We start from the raw sequence: 18,061 nt of genomic DNA, 5'->3' as shown, positions 1-18,061 counted from the left end.
AATGCACAGAGAGCTTAAGTCATTTGCCCAGGATCACACAGCGCTAAATATGGAGCTAGGATATGGACTTGGACAGGTCTCTGCTCTCACCGTATGGTCCCACCAGTTTTCTATACCTCCTTATTCCCGGGAAGAAAAAGGACACGGTGACCCCCAAGCAACCCCAGCCCTCCTCAAACACTTTCTGAGCCAGTGAACAGGTAGCCGCTGACACCGAGATGGTAGGTGCTGACGCCCCCACTCTCTCGAGGACAAAGACACATGGAAACATTTCACTGGAAAATGAGCTCTGGCCACTCTCCAAAGCAGGCGGTCTCTACACGGAGATTAAACCTAACCCCCAAATCTCCTCAGACTTATCAAAAGGGAGAGCGGTATTTCAAGATGAAGACATGAGTGGAAAGTTTTAGATTTCACTCCCAGTCATCCCCCGGCCATCTCCCCAGCTGAAGCCACAGGGCCGGACAGAGCGTTTCAGCCCCTGGAAAGATCTGCCCAGAAATATTTCCGTTAGTCAATGATGACACCATAGTCACTTTTTGTTTGTGACTTTGCTCTTTAAAACAAAAGGGCGAATAACATGACTTCATTTTCAACGTTTCACAAGTAGCTGTTACATGTTAGTGAACCTCTGAGGTGGGCCCTCTTCGAATAACAACTTTTATGCAAATTTATAGAATAATATATATTTCAAATTTATGTTTTATAAGATCACATTTTTTTATTAATTTGTGTTATTCTTTTATAGTTTTATTTATTTTGAGAGAGGGATAGAGAGAGTGAGCAAGTAGGGGAGGAGCAGAGAGAGAGGGGGAGAGAGAATCTTAAGCAGGCATGTGGGACTTGAACTCATGAACCCTGAGATCATGATCTGAGTCGAAACCAAGAGTTGGATGTCTAACTGACTGAGCCACCAGCCACCCCTCAGTTAATTAGACAGAGGGAGACACAGAATCCAAAGCTGGCTCCAGGTTCTGAGCTGTCAGGAGAGAGCCTGACGCAGGGCTCGAACTCACGAACCAGGAGATCAGGACTGGAGCCAAAGTCAGACATTCAACCTACTGAGCCACCCAGGCATCCCTAAACACTTGAAAAGTTAAACACTGGATTTAGTATATTTTGGAAAACCAGGAGGTACACATCTAAATGTCAGAACTGATATTTTGTTCCTGGACTGTGATCACTATCTGAAATTTGTCTTTAATTCATTAATTTAAAAATGGAAGTGTCATGGGCAGACTACTTGGAATTCACTGGAGCAAAGGGAGACCCACCTCCGTGGTGCTGGGAAAGGCCTGGAACAGCCGACCTGTCAGAGCCTTTGAGAGTGGGCCTGCCCACGCCTCCTCATCCTGAATGCGTGTGCACTATTAGCCTGAGCAATCGTATCTGATCGCACAACCCTGTGTAGCTACTAAAACCCGTTCAACTGTCCCCTCTAAAGGGGCAAACTTGACCGAGATAAAACTGTTAAAAAAGCAATTGAATATCAGGAATTCCACATGGTTCAACCTATCCCGTACCTGGCCCTGTACTGAGCAGGTGACATGTGCTCTCATGAAGCAGAATCCACTATTCTCCCATTTTACAGATACAGCAGTTAAGGTTCAGGGAGGGAAACTGCCAAGGGAGCTTCCAGTGAGTGGCGATGTCGGGTGCCCAGGGTGGAGCCCACAGCTCCCGGACCCCTGGGCAGCTCTCCTTTCCCGTGTCTTCCCTCTCAGCCCTGTTCTTCTTCCAGACTGCCCTGCAGGTCACAACCATCTAGTCCCTTCTGTCCGTCCTCCCCTGGGGGGTGGCCTTTGGGGCCGCACACAGCAAAGAGACGGGCCCTGTGGTTTGGAGACACTGCGGACGGGCCGCAGCAGATGAGATCCGTCCTCTGCCCCCCTCGGTGGGCACCCACGGGTCAAGAGTGCCACAGGCGACAGAGAGGCTGGGAAGGCAGCTCGGAACTGGCGGGAGCGAGCCCTGTGAACGCTCCTTCTTGCCGCTGCTCAGCAGCAGTCCCCGTTCCCCTGTACCTCAGGCTCCCCACTTGGCAGGACAAGGTTGGAAACAAATACCAGGTAGGATTCTGGGTGAAGGAAGTGAAAAAAGAGAAGTGGAGGTCAGCGTTGAGTCACGCTGAGGGTGAGGGCACCAGGAGACCACAACTTTGGGACATCTATCACGACACACTCAGCTCATCGCCCACCACTCGGTTGCCGCCGTGTCCCTCCTTGGAGAGTTGGGGGCTGAGACCCAAAGAGGGGCAGCCACGGGCCACGGCCACATGGCGAGTGGGCAGCGTGGAAACTCAGGGAGCTGGACTCCCCAAGCTCCCGGACCTGGCCGGAGCCAGTTGGTTCCCAGAAAAGACCAGTTGGGTTTCCACAGCAAACATTTCCATCCCGTGGCCCTGACTCATCCCTGTAGTCACTCGTACACACGTTGACTTCCCTCTTCCCTCCCAGCCCGGAGCCCAGAGGCAAAGAATGGGGTCCGCCTTGCCCTCCACCTCCAAACTCCCACTCTTCCGAATGGCATCCTGGGGATTCTGGGAGCCTAGCCGAGGGACGCAGGCCGGCCCCTCACTCCCAGATCCGAAGCGCGCCAGCCCCCACCCCTTCCCTGAGTGGGTGGGCGGGAGGTTGAGTTTCTATTTTTGTGCCCGTGTCCCACAGATGCCATTGTTGGCCTGGCGGTTGGTGGTGGGAAGGGGGGATTTCGGTGAGGAGGCCCTGAACACTAGTAGCCACTTATAGAAAGTTGCTTCCAGCAATTCTTCTAGGAGTGGAGCCTTGGGGCTGCCTGCAGCCCCCACCCTCCCAGGGCCAGACTGGAGCCGGCCAGATTGGAGCCAGCCGTCCCTCTGGCCACCCCAGCTGACTCAGATGCTCTGTAGGAGTTGGGTGGCAGGGAGGGGGGTCAAAGCCAGACTGATCTGAATTCCAACGTGGGCTCAGTCGTTCACCTGTGACCCTGGGCAGTCGCTCTTCCTCTCTGGGCCTCAGTTTCCCGATCTGGAAAATCGGCTGAACCATATGCCCACTTCACAGACTTGTGAGGGTTCTGGGAGATTCTGCCTCCAACGTGGGCTGTCCAGTGCTTAGCTAAATACACAACGGTAGGTTAGCTTTCATCACCTGCCTTTTCCCCCTCGCCCACTCATCCTGAGGGCCATGGTTTGGGGGCTGGGGGGTTGGCATTGGAGGTGGGCAACAGTTAGCTGGAACTGCCTTAGCTCCGTCGTATTGTGGCGTCCCCTCTCTGGGGCTCGGGCTTCCCCTCTGTGTGGTCAGGAGTGGGGCTCAGCGATGTTCCCGTGCTGCGTGGCCACTGGATTTCATCCTGCCCTCTGGGCAGAGGGTCCCAGTGTTTGACATCCCGGGAGTCAGTCTCTAGCCAGAGGGACACGGAGTGGGCTTCCAGGACCCCCCAGGAGAGACCTGCTACTCTCCCCAGCTGAGGGCCCCTGGTCAGCCTGTGTTCTCCTCACTTCCCCCATTTATTTGCCAATCTGAGAAGCCAGGGCTGGGCCCAGCCTGGGGCTTCTGGGCTCCTAAGGGGATAAAACTCTCTCCTCCAGGCAGACAACGGGACTACCAGCACGTGGCACCACTAACCCCTTGGGATGGTCAGTCAGCAAATACTCATGTGCATGTATATTTCTCCTTCCTTCTTTCCGTTATCCACCCACCCATCCATCCATCCATCCAATATTTACTTCCAGTCTGACCCTGAACTTGACACTGGGGACACAGCAGTGAGAAAGCGGACTCTCCCCACTCAGCCTGTTTGGCCCCTAGTCTGCACCCTCCCACCAAACCTGCCCCTAATATCCATAAGGCCTGGGCTCTGAATACAAATGGCAGCCCCCGGCTTCCAGCCCGCCCTCCTTTTATTCTACCTTCTTCTCTTCATGAGTTCTGATGTGGGCAACCCAGCCCAAATGTCCAAGCTCTGCCACGGCCATCCCCCTACACATAGCCACCATGCCCACCAGCCATGCGACACCCCCGCTAGAGGGAAAGAGTCCCACGCAGCCCTAGGAGGCGGCCCAGCACATCCGGGGCAGGGGATTCTGGAGTCCAGGTACCCGGAGGACGGACTCAGGGGACGGGTGAGGGCTCCATGTCCCTTTGGCCTGCAGGTACCCTATCCCCAGGGTGGGGGTGGGGGGAGCGCAATGGGAAGAGAGCCAGAGGAGAGCCATTAATTGTGGGGCCTGAACAGGGGTCCCCACTGCCCGAGTCTGAGAGTGACACTGTCCTCTGCAGCGGCTCAGGACAGTAGCCCAGGGCCCCTCCCGCTCCCCCTCTGCCTGAGCAGCCTTGCCTGCCCCTCTGGTCAGGAATGAGTCAGTGCAAGAGCCCAGCAGGTTCCCTGGGCTTGGGGGCAGGCGGGGTGTCTTTGGCTCCCCGGGTCTGCCCAGAAGGAGGGTGAATCAGCGGCCACCCCAGCTCAGGCCTGGCTGCCTGGAGAGTTTGTTAGGAGGTCAGATCGGCGGAGTCGGTCTGACAGGAATCGCCGAGACACCAGGCCGGTTTCCTGTCTCTGCGGGTCAGGATGTGACCCTGGGCCCCCTCCCGGAATCCAGGCTCCGTCCTGCCCTTCGGGGACCCAGGGAGATAGAACCCCTGCCCAACGTCCCCCTCGTCTGCCTGCTGCAGACCTCTCTTCCCCCAGGCTTGGCTCTCAGCTCATTTGCTGTCCACCCACAGGAAATCTGAGGATTCGGAGGCCGCGCGGGGGTGGACGGGAAAGCTGTTCCTGCGTGCCAGGGCTCGAAGGAGGCGACCACAGGTCGAGAGGGCTCGGGCTGGTTGCTGAGACAGTGGCCTCCCCCCTCCCTCTGCAGCTCATGTTTCTGGCCTCTAGGCCTTTGCTTGTGCGGTGCCCTCTGCCCGGAATGCCACCCTCTCTGTCTGGCTAGACACCCGGAGCCTTGCACTAATGCCCCCTCCCCTCCCCGGCCCCCTGTGCCCCTCCTCACCAATCCCATTACAAAACACCCAGGGTCCTCATGCCCACCTCCGCCTCCCCTGGCTTGGGAGTGCCTCGATGGTGGGTGTGGTCACGGCTGCTTTCTCTGTGTGGGGTGGGGATGGGGGCGCTATCAGGCCCTGGACCCGATTCCTGGGGGGCCTCCCCAGGGAGGAAGGTGCCTTCCGCGTCACAGCATGGGGTCTGGTGGGATCCACGGCCCCTGCCTCAACTACCTGGGAGCAATAGCCTTTGGGGATCAAATTAGTTGACTGATGGGATGATGTTCTGGAAACTATAATGTGCCCGGCAAGAGTTTTACAGATGGGACACGGAGGCCAGAGGGGAGACGTTATAAGGACAGCAAGCGGAGCTACTGGGCAGGCCTGCACCCGGCCTTTGCCCGCCCTGCCCCGCCGGACTCTCACAACCCCCCTGGGAGGGAGGTACTGTTATCCACCCAGTATTTCCCATGGAAAACCAAGGTCTTAGAGAGGTGGCCCAAGGCCATGCTGCTCTGAGAGGGGGAGCCAAAGTTCAATCTGAAGACTGGCCCCAGAACCCGTGTTCTTAGCTGTGGCATCAAGGTCACACAGCAGTGCGTGCATGCATGCATGCATTCATTCATTCAGCAAAGAGCTATTTGCTGTCTGTCAGACCCCAGGCCAGATCCTGATACTCTGTGATTCTTTGGTGAGTCCCTGAGCCCAAGAAATATGCATGAGGGGAGCCTGGGTGGCTTAGTCAGTTAAGCATCTGACTCTGGGTTTTGGCTCAGGTCATGATCTCACAGTTCGTGAGTTTGAGCCCCACATCAGGCTCTGCGTGCGGGCACAGCGTGGAGCCTGCTTGGGATTCTGTCTCCTTCTCTCCCTGCTCCTCCCCTGCTCGCTCTCTCTCTTTCAAAAAGAAATAAATCGACATCTAAGAAATGGGTGTGTGTGTTGGAGAGTGAGGAGAGGGGCCCCCTCGGCCCGCCAGGCACTATGGGAGGTGCCGGTCAGTGACACCCAAGGCTGGAGCCCCAGTATCCTGAGGCCCCCCCATCTCCACCACCCCCTCAAACAGACGTGCCTGGCAGTCTTGGGGCGTGCAGCATGGCTTCCTGTATTAAAATCCAGACATTCTAGGGACGGAGTTCTCCGGAAGAGGCAGAGAGTGACGGGAGATTCTGTCATCATGAGCTCTAGGATGACACAAGTCACACTGTCATCCTACCATGCCCCTAAGTGCCCTCTGATGACTGTCACTGCCCACAGGACAAAGACCAAACTCCTTAATACGGTGACAGGGCCTTTTCATCTCCCCAGCCCTGCCCCAAAGTAAACAGCAAGTTCCTGCAACAGTGACCCACACTTGAACCCTAACCACCATCCATTTACCTGCCTGTGTGTTCACTCTGTCCTCTGCTCTCCCCTGAAGCCTCCTTCACTCCATGAGCTCCTGACCACCTTTCATGGTGTTGCTTCCTCCAGGAAGTCCTACCTAATCCCACAGCAGATGGAGTACCCACCCTGCCCTGCTCTCCCCAAGAAAGCACCAATCACCCGGCTCCTGGCTGTCTGTCTGCACGTCCGTTCCCCATAGACCTGGGCATTTGGCAGGGGGCTTTTCTCGGACCCCGCCCCGTTGTTGATTGATTAGGGTTGGGGGAGCCCGGTCACCCAGAGGAGGCACCCGAGGCCTCACCATCAGAACAAACGAAAGAACTTGCAAAGGGTGATCTTCTTTTCCACATCATTACCAAACTTGAAAAAAATTACAATGGCTATGAAAACCATCTAACGTGTGCTTGGGCGCTATCTTGGCTCGGGGATTATCAAGGCCCGCAGTCCGGGTGGCAGGCAGGGCGGTGGGGAGCAGGCCCCCCCGATACTGGTGGTCTGGGCACCCTCTTATCACCACACAAACGCAGGGCAACGTAACAGTTTCGGGGACAGCTTGGCCACAAGCGTACTGAGCTGACGCCACTAAGTCGCTATCAGGTCTGAGGCCACATCAACCAGGTGTGGCCGGCAGCCCAGGCGGGCCGGATGCCGGCCGAACACACATCCAGCTGGGGAGCAAGGTGATGGCCTAGCTTGCGGTCTCCCAGAATCTAGCGTGTGCTGCTTTGCCCCCCAAGGCGTGCCTGTTTACTCCTCTGAAAAGTGGGGGGAATAACGGACTCTGACAGATGGGCCTTTGGGAGGCTTAATACATGTAAGATGTTGAACTCAGGTCCTGGCTCTTAGTAGGGCCTCTAACAGCACACAGTAAGCCTCATACAGAATCTGGCAGGCAGCGAGTCTGACGCAGCATCTAGCACAGAAGCCCGGTACAGAATTTAGTGTGTAGTAAGTACTCAATAAGTGTTATTGTCGTTAGGAGGGACTTAAGCTAATGCTGGGCCTCAGGAGGGGTCTCAGGAGGGACAGTGGTCTCCAAGGTGGCATGGCTGGTATCCAATCTCTACGGACTTCCTGGCCAGGTCACAGATGTCCAATGAGGGACAATCCAGGGAGGGAGATTTGGGCTCAATGGAGGGAAACAGCCCAAGCTGCCTGGGCGGGGGGGCTCAGTCGGCCGAGAAGCAGCGAGAGCCTCAGCACTGCAGGTGCGCGGCTCAGCTGGCCGGGTCCCCTCCGCGGCTCACGTGGTTCATCTCCACTCAATGGCCAAACCTGGCCCTTCCCACCGGGGCCTTGTGGCATCCAGATCACTGTGACGCTGGCTCCAGAAATGCCACCCCACACCAGCCCTGTGAGATGCCCACGTGTCCCTCCTGGAAGGGGCCCTGGTGAGGACATGGCCCACTGCTCCAGGGACAGCCACAGGAAGGCTCCCCTCATTCCAGCGGCCCCGGGCCTTTCTCTGGGACCCCACCCAGCCCTGCCACCAGGCGCGCTTACCCTTGAGGACTCCACGAAGAGAATGTGGACTTGAAGGGTAGCATTGGGGACCTGAGCCACGCAGCCCTCAGGAACCCAACTCGTGATGTATGTCACCTCGGCATCCACGGGCTGTAGGTCACAATGGACAGTTTCTGCAAGACCTGCTGGGGAAGCACAGCCCGAGAGAGCACCAGATGAGAAGAAGGAGGTGACAATACTTGTACTTTCTGAATGCGTACCGGGTGCCTGCCACTGCCTTGGGCTTTATTACATCCTTGCAGCTCCCCTGTGAGGTGGAGAGCATCATACCCATTCCACAGATGGAGAAACTGAGGCTCAGAAAGGAAAAGCCCCTTGCCTGAGCTTGCAGTGCTACCGGGGGGAGGGCTGACACATAAAATGCAGGATGCCCAGTTAAAGTTGAATAAAGAGGGGCGCCCGGGTGGCTCAGTTGGTTAAGCGTCTGACTTCAGCTCAGGTCATGATCTCACGGTTTGTGGGTTCGAGCCCTGCATCAGGTTCTGTGCTGACAGCTAGCTCAGAGCCTGGAGCCTGTTTGCGGATTCTATGTCTCCCTCTCTCTCTACCCCTCCCCTGCTCATGCTGTCTCTGTCTCTCAAAAATAAATTTAAAAAATAAATAAAGCTGAATAAAGAATGATTAATTTTAAAAGTATAAGCATATCCTAAATGTACTAAAAGTGGGACATATTTATTTTTTAATTTTTAATTTTTTAAATGTTTATTTATCTAGTGTTGAGATAGAGTGAGTAGGAGAGGGTCAGAGAGGGAGGGAGACAGGGACACCTGGGTGTCTCAGTCGGTTAAGTGTCTAATTTCAGCTCAGGTCATTGATTTCACAGTTCATGAGTTCAAGCCCCGCATTGGGCTCTGTGCTGATAGCTCAGAGCCTGGAGTCAGCTTCGGATACTGTGTCTCCCTCTCTCTCTGCCCCTCCTCTACTCACATGCTATCTCCCAAAAAATGAAAACAAACAAACAAACAGAGAGGGAGGAAAACAGAATCCCAAGCAGGCTCTGCACTGTCAACACAGAGCCCGATGTGGGGCTTTAACCCACGAACCATGAGATCATGATCTGAGCTGAAATCAAGACTTGGCTGCTTAACGGACGTAGGTACCCAGGGACATATTTACGCTAATTTTTTTTTCATTGTGTATCTGAAATTTAAATTTAACTGAGCCTCCTATATTTTTATTTGCTACATCGGGCAACCCTTGCTCCGTGGCGGGGCTCCTGCGTGCGCCCACACAGCCTCCGGGCTGGCTCGCTCCACAGGGAGAGGAACCCTGAGATCAGGAGAGGAAAACTTTCCCTTCTGAGCCTTGGGGAGGCTGGGAGGAAGGAGCCAAGGAGGGTTGAGAGCCTCCTGGCCCCGAGGGACAGAGCGAGCCAGGGCAGCCCAGGGTCAGAGGGCGGCGGAGGGAGTAGGCCTGGGCCGCAGAACCTGCCCCTGGGCCGCCCGGAAACGCAGGTCCTGAGGGAAGGGAATGGAATTTCACCCTGACCCAGCAGAGGAGGAAGAGGAAATGAGGCCCCTACACCTCGTCCTAAGGAATGTGCCGGGGAAAAGGGGGGGCTCCGGAGGAGGGAAGGAGGACAGAGAAGGGGAGACTGTTTGGAAGTTTGTGTCTCCATCTTGTCGCGCTCACTTCCTGTTTTCTTGGAGATCAAAGATGGGCGCGGAGGGACTGGCCGCACGTCCAGCCGTCGCCAGCTCAGAGGAGGGGGGTAGGGAGGCTTCTTCCGAATCCAGGCCATTGGACTGTCTTTGTCGAAGCCAGCCTTGCTGGGCTCAGGACCCCCAGGGGTAAGAGGAGGACTAAAGATGGCCGTCCCTGGTCACGGCCGCACCACCCGCCAGCAGCACGCTGAGGAGAAGTTCAGGACAAGGCCGTCTGGCTGCGACAGGGGCCCGGCCTTACGGGTCCTTGCCCTGCTCCTGTCCTGTGTGCAAGTCTCAGAGCACAAGTGTCTTACGGCCTTTTTATTGAAGACAAGGTCCTTGGAGCCAGGCCGACCTGGGTTTGAATCTCGGGCCTGCGTTTACTGGCCATGTGGCTTTGGTGAACGGTTTCATCACTTTGGGCTCCATTTTGCTCGTCTGTGGAACAGTCATTAGGACCCACATAACCCGCAGAGGTGGGTGGGAGGGCTCCATGAGACAGGGCGTGTGGCACTTCTTTTGGTTACAATTATCTGAGTGACTTCAGTCCCTGGAGGAGCATGGACTCTCTGGGGCGGTCCGGGTGAAGGGGAGGGAAAGGCAGTCTGCAGGTGGGGACCTTGGACAGGAAGGTCAGTGGTGCCTCAGGCCAGCAGACCCTGTCACCCCAAAAGAGGCCAGGGCTGTCCCCACCTCCTGCCGTCCCATCCCCCGGTGGCCCACTAAGCCGCTCAGTGCTCTTCAGTACTCTCTCTCCCATCGCCTATCAGCAAACACAGACTGGGTCCAAACCCTTCCTATACAGACAGGGAGACTGAGGCCCGGAGAGGCAGGATGTGCCTGAATCACACTGCCCATGGCTCACCAGGCTGGGCCTCGGACCCACCTCTCCCCATGATGACCTGGGGTGAGGCCTGCGGATGAACGCAGTGCCTTCCTCCTTTCCTTGGGACTTTCCCTGCCCCCTCCCCAGACTTCCAGGAACCCCAGTTCCTCCTGGAGAGCCGGGGCCGCCCGGGGCCACCTCCTCCATGCCGTCAGCGGGAGAGGCCACAGGCCTGGCCATTATGTAATGATCAGATAACGGCCAGGCTGGGAGATCAGATAAGAGGTCCATTTATTTTGGGGCCTTTTCGAATCCTGGCTGCCCCCACCCCGCAGACGAGAATGGGGAGACAGGAGGGAGTATGACGCCCGGGCCTGTCTCCCGGAGCCGGAGGCGGGGCCCAGACAGAGGCTGAAAACAATCCCTTGGCACCAAGGGAAACTCCAGGGCCTCCCGGGACCCGGCTCGGAGGAGGCGCCACTTGGGGCCTGGGTGACCCGGCCTGAGTGCAAGACCTGGGAGCCACTTCCCCGCCTCTGTCCCCTTCCTCCTCTGCCCCCACCCATGAGCATAGGGCCACCTCGAGGCTTTCCACACAGCTACCCTGACACCTTGAAAGGCCACAGAGAATAATGGTCGAGAAAAGCAACTCCGGAGCCAGATGGCCTGTGTCAAATCCCAGCCCTACCCCTTAAAAAGATGGCCACCTTGGGGCGCCCGAGAGGCTCAGGCGGTAGAGTGTGTGACTTCAGCTCAGGTCAAGATCTCACAGTTTGTGGGTTCGAGCCCCGCATCAGGCTCTGTGCTGACTGCTAGCTCAGAGCCTGGAGCCTGTCTTCGGATTCTGTGTCTCTTTCTCTCTCTGCCCCTCCCCTGTTCATGCTCTGTCTCTCAAAAATAAATAAATGTAAAAAAAAAAAATTTTGTTTTAAATGTCCCCTTGAGGGGCGCCTGGGTGGCTCAGTCAGTTAAGCGTCTGACTTCGGCTCAGGTCATGATCTCATGGTTCGTGGGTTCAAGCCCCGCATCAGGCTTTGTGCTGACCGCTAGCTCAGAGCCTGGAACCTGTCTTCAGATCCTGTGACTCCTTCTCTCTCTGACCCTCCCCTGCTCACGCTGTCTCTCTCTCTCTCTCAAAAATAAATAAAAACATTAAAAAAAAATTTAAATGTCCCCTTGAGCAAAGGCCTAACTTCTCTGAGCCTCGGTTTCCCCATTTGCAAAACAGCCTTCATCATGCTTACCGAGAGCCGGGCACCATTTCTAGGCTTCCCAGGAGTTCACTCACCGGATCTGGGCAGCAACCCTACAGGTGGGTCCTGTCATTTTAACCACTGGGCGCGTGGGGAGACCAGATCCGCAAGGTGCAAGAATTTGCCCACGCCTGAATTTGTAGCCCTGGGCGATCCAGCGCGCACACTCAGCGCCGACTTTCCAGCCATGTGGCAGCCAACCCCCGGTGACGCCTCCACACTCCCTTCTCCCTTCTCTGGTCTTTCCCGTGGTTCCTCAACACCCTCAGGGTCAAGTCCACGCTCCACAACCTAACACGGAATCGAAGGTGATGGTAATCACAACACCTTCCTCATCCACTTGCTGAGACCCCTGGCCAGGGCAGGGGGGCGGGCGCTCCCTCAGGAACTGGGGTCGCTCACGACTGGTTTGTGAGCCCTGGGGAGGCGTGAGTTCCTCCTCCAAACGCACCTCGTTCCCGCACTTGCGGCGCTCTCTCCCAGACTAAGGGTCTTCCTCTACTTGACCGCTTGGTCAGATTGGTCAAAGCCCGATCCAGCTGCGCACTCCCAGACGGGGCAGTGCGAGGCCCAGAAGGGAACCGGATCTTCTCTCTGCCCAGGCAGTGGTGCCCAGTGGTTCGAGCCCAGGCTCCAGCCCAGCTGCTCGTTTCTGGGCTGTCACATGGGCAAGTCTCTTCCCCTGCCTGTTCCCCAGTCTCCTCAACTGTCAGTGGGGGCGACAGGAGGGTCTGCTTTGTTGGGCTTTTGTGAAGGTGAAGTGTGATGGGGTGCATCGGGCCCAGGGCAGCGTCTGGTACAGTGTGAGTGCTGAATTCCATTTGTCTCTTTACCCCCGTCCCTATCCCAGGTATCCATGGTCCAGCCCCAGAGGATGGTCCTCTTCAGCCTCCAGGGCTGATGTCCCAAAGCTGGGGCTGGAGCTGGATCTGAGTGGTCACGTCCCCGGGCTCTGATGCTCCGAGACCTGGCTCCCCCATCTCTTCTTTTACATCCTGGCAAACGGGAAACTGCTCTGGAGCGCAGGCTCTAAGACACAGACATCTGTGGTCTCGGTCCTGTGTCACTAGCCCCCCTCTCCAGAGAGCCCCAGATCCCCCACACGGGGGGCAGGCAGCCCAGGGCTCCAACTCCCACCTCTATTCTGTGCCCCCCGTGAAGCCTTGTCCCCCCGTCGGAAACAGAGCCCAGCCACTCGACGTGGGCCTCGAATCCCGGCACCCTCGCCTCTGGGACTCTATCCAAGTGAAATACTTCAAAATACAGGAAGAGGTGCATGTACCAAAAACGTGTGCAGTGGTGGTATTTATAACTAGCCTCAAAGGGGAAACCACCTAAATATTCAGCAATAAGAGCTCCATCAGACGACGGGATGGCACATTTAAGGGAAAGAACATTCTGGAAACACAATGGGATGGTTATGGCATCTACACGACAACACGGAAACCTTCTGGGACAGAAGAGTAACCAAGGCTCCCAAACGTTGATTCCTCTGCGCTAAAATTACCTTGACGAGCTAGACAAAAAGTAGTAAGCAACCCACCAGCAGGCCAGCATTGCCTATATTAATAAAAGGACTTGGGAAGTGATTTTTTTCCCCCTTATCTATTTTCTTTGAGGAGGAGCCTAAGTGAATATGTAACTAAATTGCTCTTTAAGAATCTACATGAGGGGCGCCTGGGTGGCTCAGTCGGTTGAGCCTCCGACTTCAGCTCAGGTCATGATCTCACGTTCGTGGGTTCAAGCCCCGTGTCAGGCTCTGTGCTGACAGCTAGCTCAGAGCCTGGAGCCTGCTTCCGATTCTGTGTCTCCTTCTCTCTCTGCCCTTCCCGCTCTCATGCTCTGTCTCTCTATCAAAAGTAAATAAAACATTTAAAAAATTAAAAAAAAAAAGAATCTACATGATGGGACACCTTGAGGGGCTCAGTCAGTTAAGCATCCAATTCTTCTTCCTTTTTTAATGTTTGTTTATTTATTTTTGAGAGAGAGACAGCCCAAGTGGGAGAGGGGCAGAGAGAGAGGGAGGGAGAGAGAGAGAGAGGGAGAGAGGGAGACAGAGACTCCCAAGCAGACTCTGCACTGTCAGCACAGAGCCTGATGCAGGGCTCGATCTCATGAACCGAGAGATGATCATGAGCAGAGCCGAAGTCAAGAGTCCAGATGCTTAACCGACTGGGCCACCCAGGCACCCCAAGCATCCAATTCTTGATCTCAACTCAGGTCTCGATCTCAGGGTCATGGGTTCAAGCCCCATGTTGGGCTCCACACTGGGCATGAAGTCTACTTAAAAAAGTTAAGTAAAATAAGAACCTACATGAAAAAATGTACATGTTTGTGCTCATTTCAGCAGCACGGGTACAAAAATCGGAAAATACAGAGATTACATCCCCTAAACAAGGATGATGCAAATGTGTGAGGTGTTTAAAAAAAAAAAACAAGAAACAAACTTACATGTTTATTCTTTCAAAAAAAAAGTTCCGACATGACAAAAAAAATGTGTCTTAAAGACACTTGCCTAGAGAAACCTTGGGCTGGAGAACAGGGATGTTGGAATTTTCTTCATGCATACTGTGCATTACAGCTATTTTATTCTTTTTTTTCCCCCAAAGATTTTATTTTTAAGTCATCTCTGCACCCATTGTGGAGCTTGAACTCACAACCCTGAAGTCAAGAGTTGCATGTTCCACTGACTGAGCCAGCCAGGCACCCCTGTTACTATTTTATTCTTACAGAAATGGAGTCGCTGCCATTTGAACACCTAATGTCACATCGCAGACATCTGTCCATAGCAGTGTGTAGATTTAGCTTTTTCTTGGTTTGGGCTGCATGGTATTTCACTGTCTAATAATTCATTTGATAAAAAACAGCCTGATAGGACACAGGCTGGTGGACATTTTTGTTACAGGTACCTGTGGACCGTCCATCTTTACAGCGTTGGAGAAATAACTCATTAGAGCTAAAGGCTGAGCTATTTGTTACACAAGTTTCGGTTTTGAGAGACTCTGCCAAGCTGTGTTCCCAGAAGCCTGGACCCATTTTTGGACCCATTTTTACCCTCTCTGGCCTGACTGAGGATGTGAGGGTCTCTCCCACCCCATTCCCAGCACAGAGATCTGGGTTCTACACCTTAACCCGGGCGCCCCATCTGCCTTCCATGGGCCTCACACTGTAAGTGAGTTGGCCTGGATGGTTTGGAACGTCCTCCAGCCCTCTGATCAAGGGCAGAGTGCCGGCGCCTGGTCACAGGGGCAGAATGATAAGTCACCAGCTTTTCCAACACGGCTGTTATTAAAATTCAATTTGGGGGTGCCTGGCTGGCTCAGTTGATGGAGCATGTGAATCTTCATCTCGGGGTTGTAGGTTTGAGCCCCACGATGGATTTGGATTTAAAACTCTTGGTTTCAGGAGTTCGGGCTCTAGGTCAGGCTTGGCACTGCTGGTGCAGAGCCTGCTTGGGATTCTCTGTCTCCCCCCCCCTCTCTGCCCCTCCCCCACTTGCACTGCTTCTCTCAAAATCAATAAATAAACTTAAAAATAAATAAATAGGGGCGCCTGCATAGCTCAGTTGGTTAAACGTCTTGACTCTTGATTTTTGCTCAGGTCAGGATCTCACGATCTGTGAGACCAGGTCAGGCTCTGTGCTGACAGCATGGAGCCTGCTTAGGATTCTCTCCCCCTCCCTATTCCTCCCCTGCTTGTGGGTGCGCACACACACTCTCTCTCTCTCAAAATAAAGAAATACACTTAAAAAAAAAATAAAATAAGATCTTAGGGGCACCTGGGCGGCTCTGTTGGGTAAGTGTGTGACTCTGGATTTTGGCTCAGGTCATGAACCCATAGTCATGGGATCAGGCCCTGAGTTGGGATCCTCGCTGAGCGTGGAGACTGCTTAAGACCAACACGGTCCCTCTCTTTCTCCCACCTCTGTCCCTCCCCCCTGCTTGTGTGAGCACGTGCTCTCAAACAATAAAAATTAATAACATCTTAAAAAATTAAATTGTATAAGCTTACAAATAAATTATATATTTTAAATGGTAATAAGTGTCAAAACTCATTACTTCCTAATTATTTCCCTCCATTTCACTAGATCTATGCTCTTGAGGTTTCAGCTCTGTCTGTTGCACCTTTCTTGTACCCGACAAAGGCATTACTGGACCTTGCGTCCTAACTTCAAGTCTGGGGAGTTGGTAGATGGAAATCGGCCACGTGGGAACATGTACACCCTGGACGTTAATAGAATCGCCAACACCCTCCTCCCCTGTTGTTAATTACTTGCCAGCACACCATCGCCTTCCATCCTATAAAACCAGACCCCAAAGATGTACATGGATCTTTCTCTGATGATTACCAAGAAGGGAACGTTATCAAGCGAGAAATGTGGGGGAGGCGGGACAGAGACAGGCAGCCTAGAGACCTACTGCTGAGCTCAGGTGGGCTTCTGTCGGGGCTGTGTGAACTTGACAGGTCACAGCCTCGACTTCCTCTCCTGTAAAATGGGGAGATAAAGGCAGCCATCTTGCAGGGTTGCTAGGATCTATGTGGGGTGGGGGGGTGCATATTACATATGGTTAGGAGCCACAAGCCTGAGGTCAAATTCATGCTAGGTCACTTAATGTCTGAGACAGTTTTCTGTATCAGCGAGACCGTGGTAGGGGTTTAGAAACCAAGGATTAGGGGGTTTAAAATGCCGCAGGGTGGGATAAGTGGGGAGGGTGGTCACGGCCGTGTTCTTCCCACCCTGCGCCCAGACCCTTTAGAGAGTTGAGGGAGTTCCTGGACGCACCATGGGTGAAGGGGTGCCCACAGGGCTGTCCTGTGGTTTTAGGCGGGCACAGCGGGGCCCACACAAGTGGGATGAGGGGTAGGGAGTCCCCAGCTCCTCATGGCCACGCATCAGGTCAGTTTCAGAAGGCCGAGAGCCATGACCACCCGGAAAAACCCCCAGGCTGAGAAGCCCCCACAGAATGCCTAGTCCGGGCCTGTGTCCCCACCTGGCAGCATCTCGAGGAGGAGGGGGGAAGTAGAGGCAGAGGGAGAGCGCCAAGTTCAAGAGCATTCTGGGAGCCACTCACAGGTCCCGGAGAGGTGAGGGGCAGGAATCGAAAGCTAATCACCAAGCCACAGTAACAACACAGAACACTCCAGCCTTCCGGAGAACTCTCTATAAGCGCGGCCTCACCCCTGACCCTCGCAACAGCCCCTGACGAGTTCTATTCCCACCCCCACTTCGCAGTCCCCCGACATCACCCCACGAGGAAGCAGCCACATGGGATTTGAACCAAGGGTCCTAGTGCTGTGAGTTCACATGCCTGCCTTGCCACAGGTTCTCCAGACAGGAACCTGAGGCTCAGAGAGGGCGGGAGACTCTCCCAGGGCTGCACAGCAAGCATTCTAGGACCTGGGCTTCTTAGGGAGAAACTGGACATAGCTGGGAGGCTAGAGGCCAAGGTCAAGGGAAAGGTAAATAACTCATCCCTGTTTGAGATTTGTAGGGCTGAATGTTCTTTGTCCTGCTGGACCGGGATGATTGGTGGCCCTGTGGTGCCCACCTTGGGCTGTCCAAACCCTCTAGGGCATGAGCTCGGGACCAGGGTAGAGACCTGGAACACTTGGGGCCGAGTCTCCCCACCCAGGGTCCCCGGACACCTACTTGCGGGTGTGAGGCTGGAGACGGCCAGGAGCAAGGCAACAACAGGGGGAAGCCTGCCTCGGTCCATGCTGTCCACCTGGGGGTCTGCGCGCTGGGCCTTATCCGGTGTCCAGGGGCAAGGCTGCAGGCGGGCGTGGGGGCCGGCGTGGGCGCAAGCGGGGACCCAAGGGGATCAGGCAGCCGGAGCGACGGCGTCCCCGCTCCAGCCTTCTGAGGTGGCGGCCGAGGGGTCAGGAGAAGTGGGCGCAGGGGCGCAGGGCCGGGCTGGGGGGCCGCTGGCTGAAGGATGGACGGGGAGGGGGTGCTGGGCTCCTGTGGACGGCAGCGGGGGCACAGTCCCGGCCTGGGGCTGCGGATGGGAGCTGGGGTATGACCGGCAGCCGTGGGGAGCTCCCGGCTCATCCAGCCTGGCCCGGGGAGGCAGGAAATGCGCTTCCTTAGAGAAGGGGCCGGGCCAGGCGGCCTGCCAGGCGGGTAGAGGAAGTGCCGCAGGCTTTGTCGCTGGGTGGGGGGCCCTGAGGCTGGGGGGAGGAGGCAGTGGGGTGGGAGGGCCCGGGCTCCAGCTTGTCTCCCCTCACACACCCCACTCTCCCGTCCCACCCTCTCCAGGGCTGGTGGGGCTCATCTGGCAGCCCCCAGCGGGCAGATGAAAACAATCACCCTAACAGCCTACCAAGGAGACCTTTCAGTGGCCAGGAGCTTCAGGTGGAGCTCATAGCCTTGTGAACTCAGTTGTTCCCATTTTGCAGATGAGAAAACAGAGGCCTGATGTGGTGAGATAATTGGCCCAAGGAGTTGGGATTCAA

General features: G+C 55.3%; 1 protein-coding gene across 2 annotated transcripts in view; it reads right to left on the bottom strand.

Moving 5' to 3' along the window:
• The window catches only part of ENG (endoglin), a 32,530-nt gene extending 14,838 nt beyond the window's left edge, over positions 1–17,692 (bottom strand). Inside the window, exons 1-2 of one of the 2 annotated variants that reach the window (XM_029919545.1) lie at positions 17,256–17,692; positions 7,860–8,005 (exon numbers count right to left, since the gene is read on the bottom strand). In XM_029919545.1, the coding sequence (XP_029775405.1) occupies positions 7,860–8,005; positions 17,256–17,322 (213 nt within the window). In that variant the 5' untranslated portion in view covers positions 17,323–17,692. The remainder of the gene's footprint in view (positions 1–7,859; positions 8,006–17,255) is intronic. The other variant, XM_029919546.1, reaches the window with a different exon arrangement.
• Positions 17,693–18,061: the final 369 nt, after the last annotated feature.

The sequence above is a fragment of the Suricata suricatta genome, chromosome 13, assembly GCF_006229205.1.
Source record: "Suricata suricatta isolate VVHF042 chromosome 13, meerkat_22Aug2017_6uvM2_HiC, whole genome shotgun sequence".
Lineage (NCBI taxonomy): Eukaryota > Metazoa > Chordata > Mammalia > Carnivora > Herpestidae > Suricata > Suricata suricatta.
The sequence above is the reverse complement of the archived record's forward strand: the minus strand, read 5'-3'. Positions and strand labels throughout refer to the sequence as shown.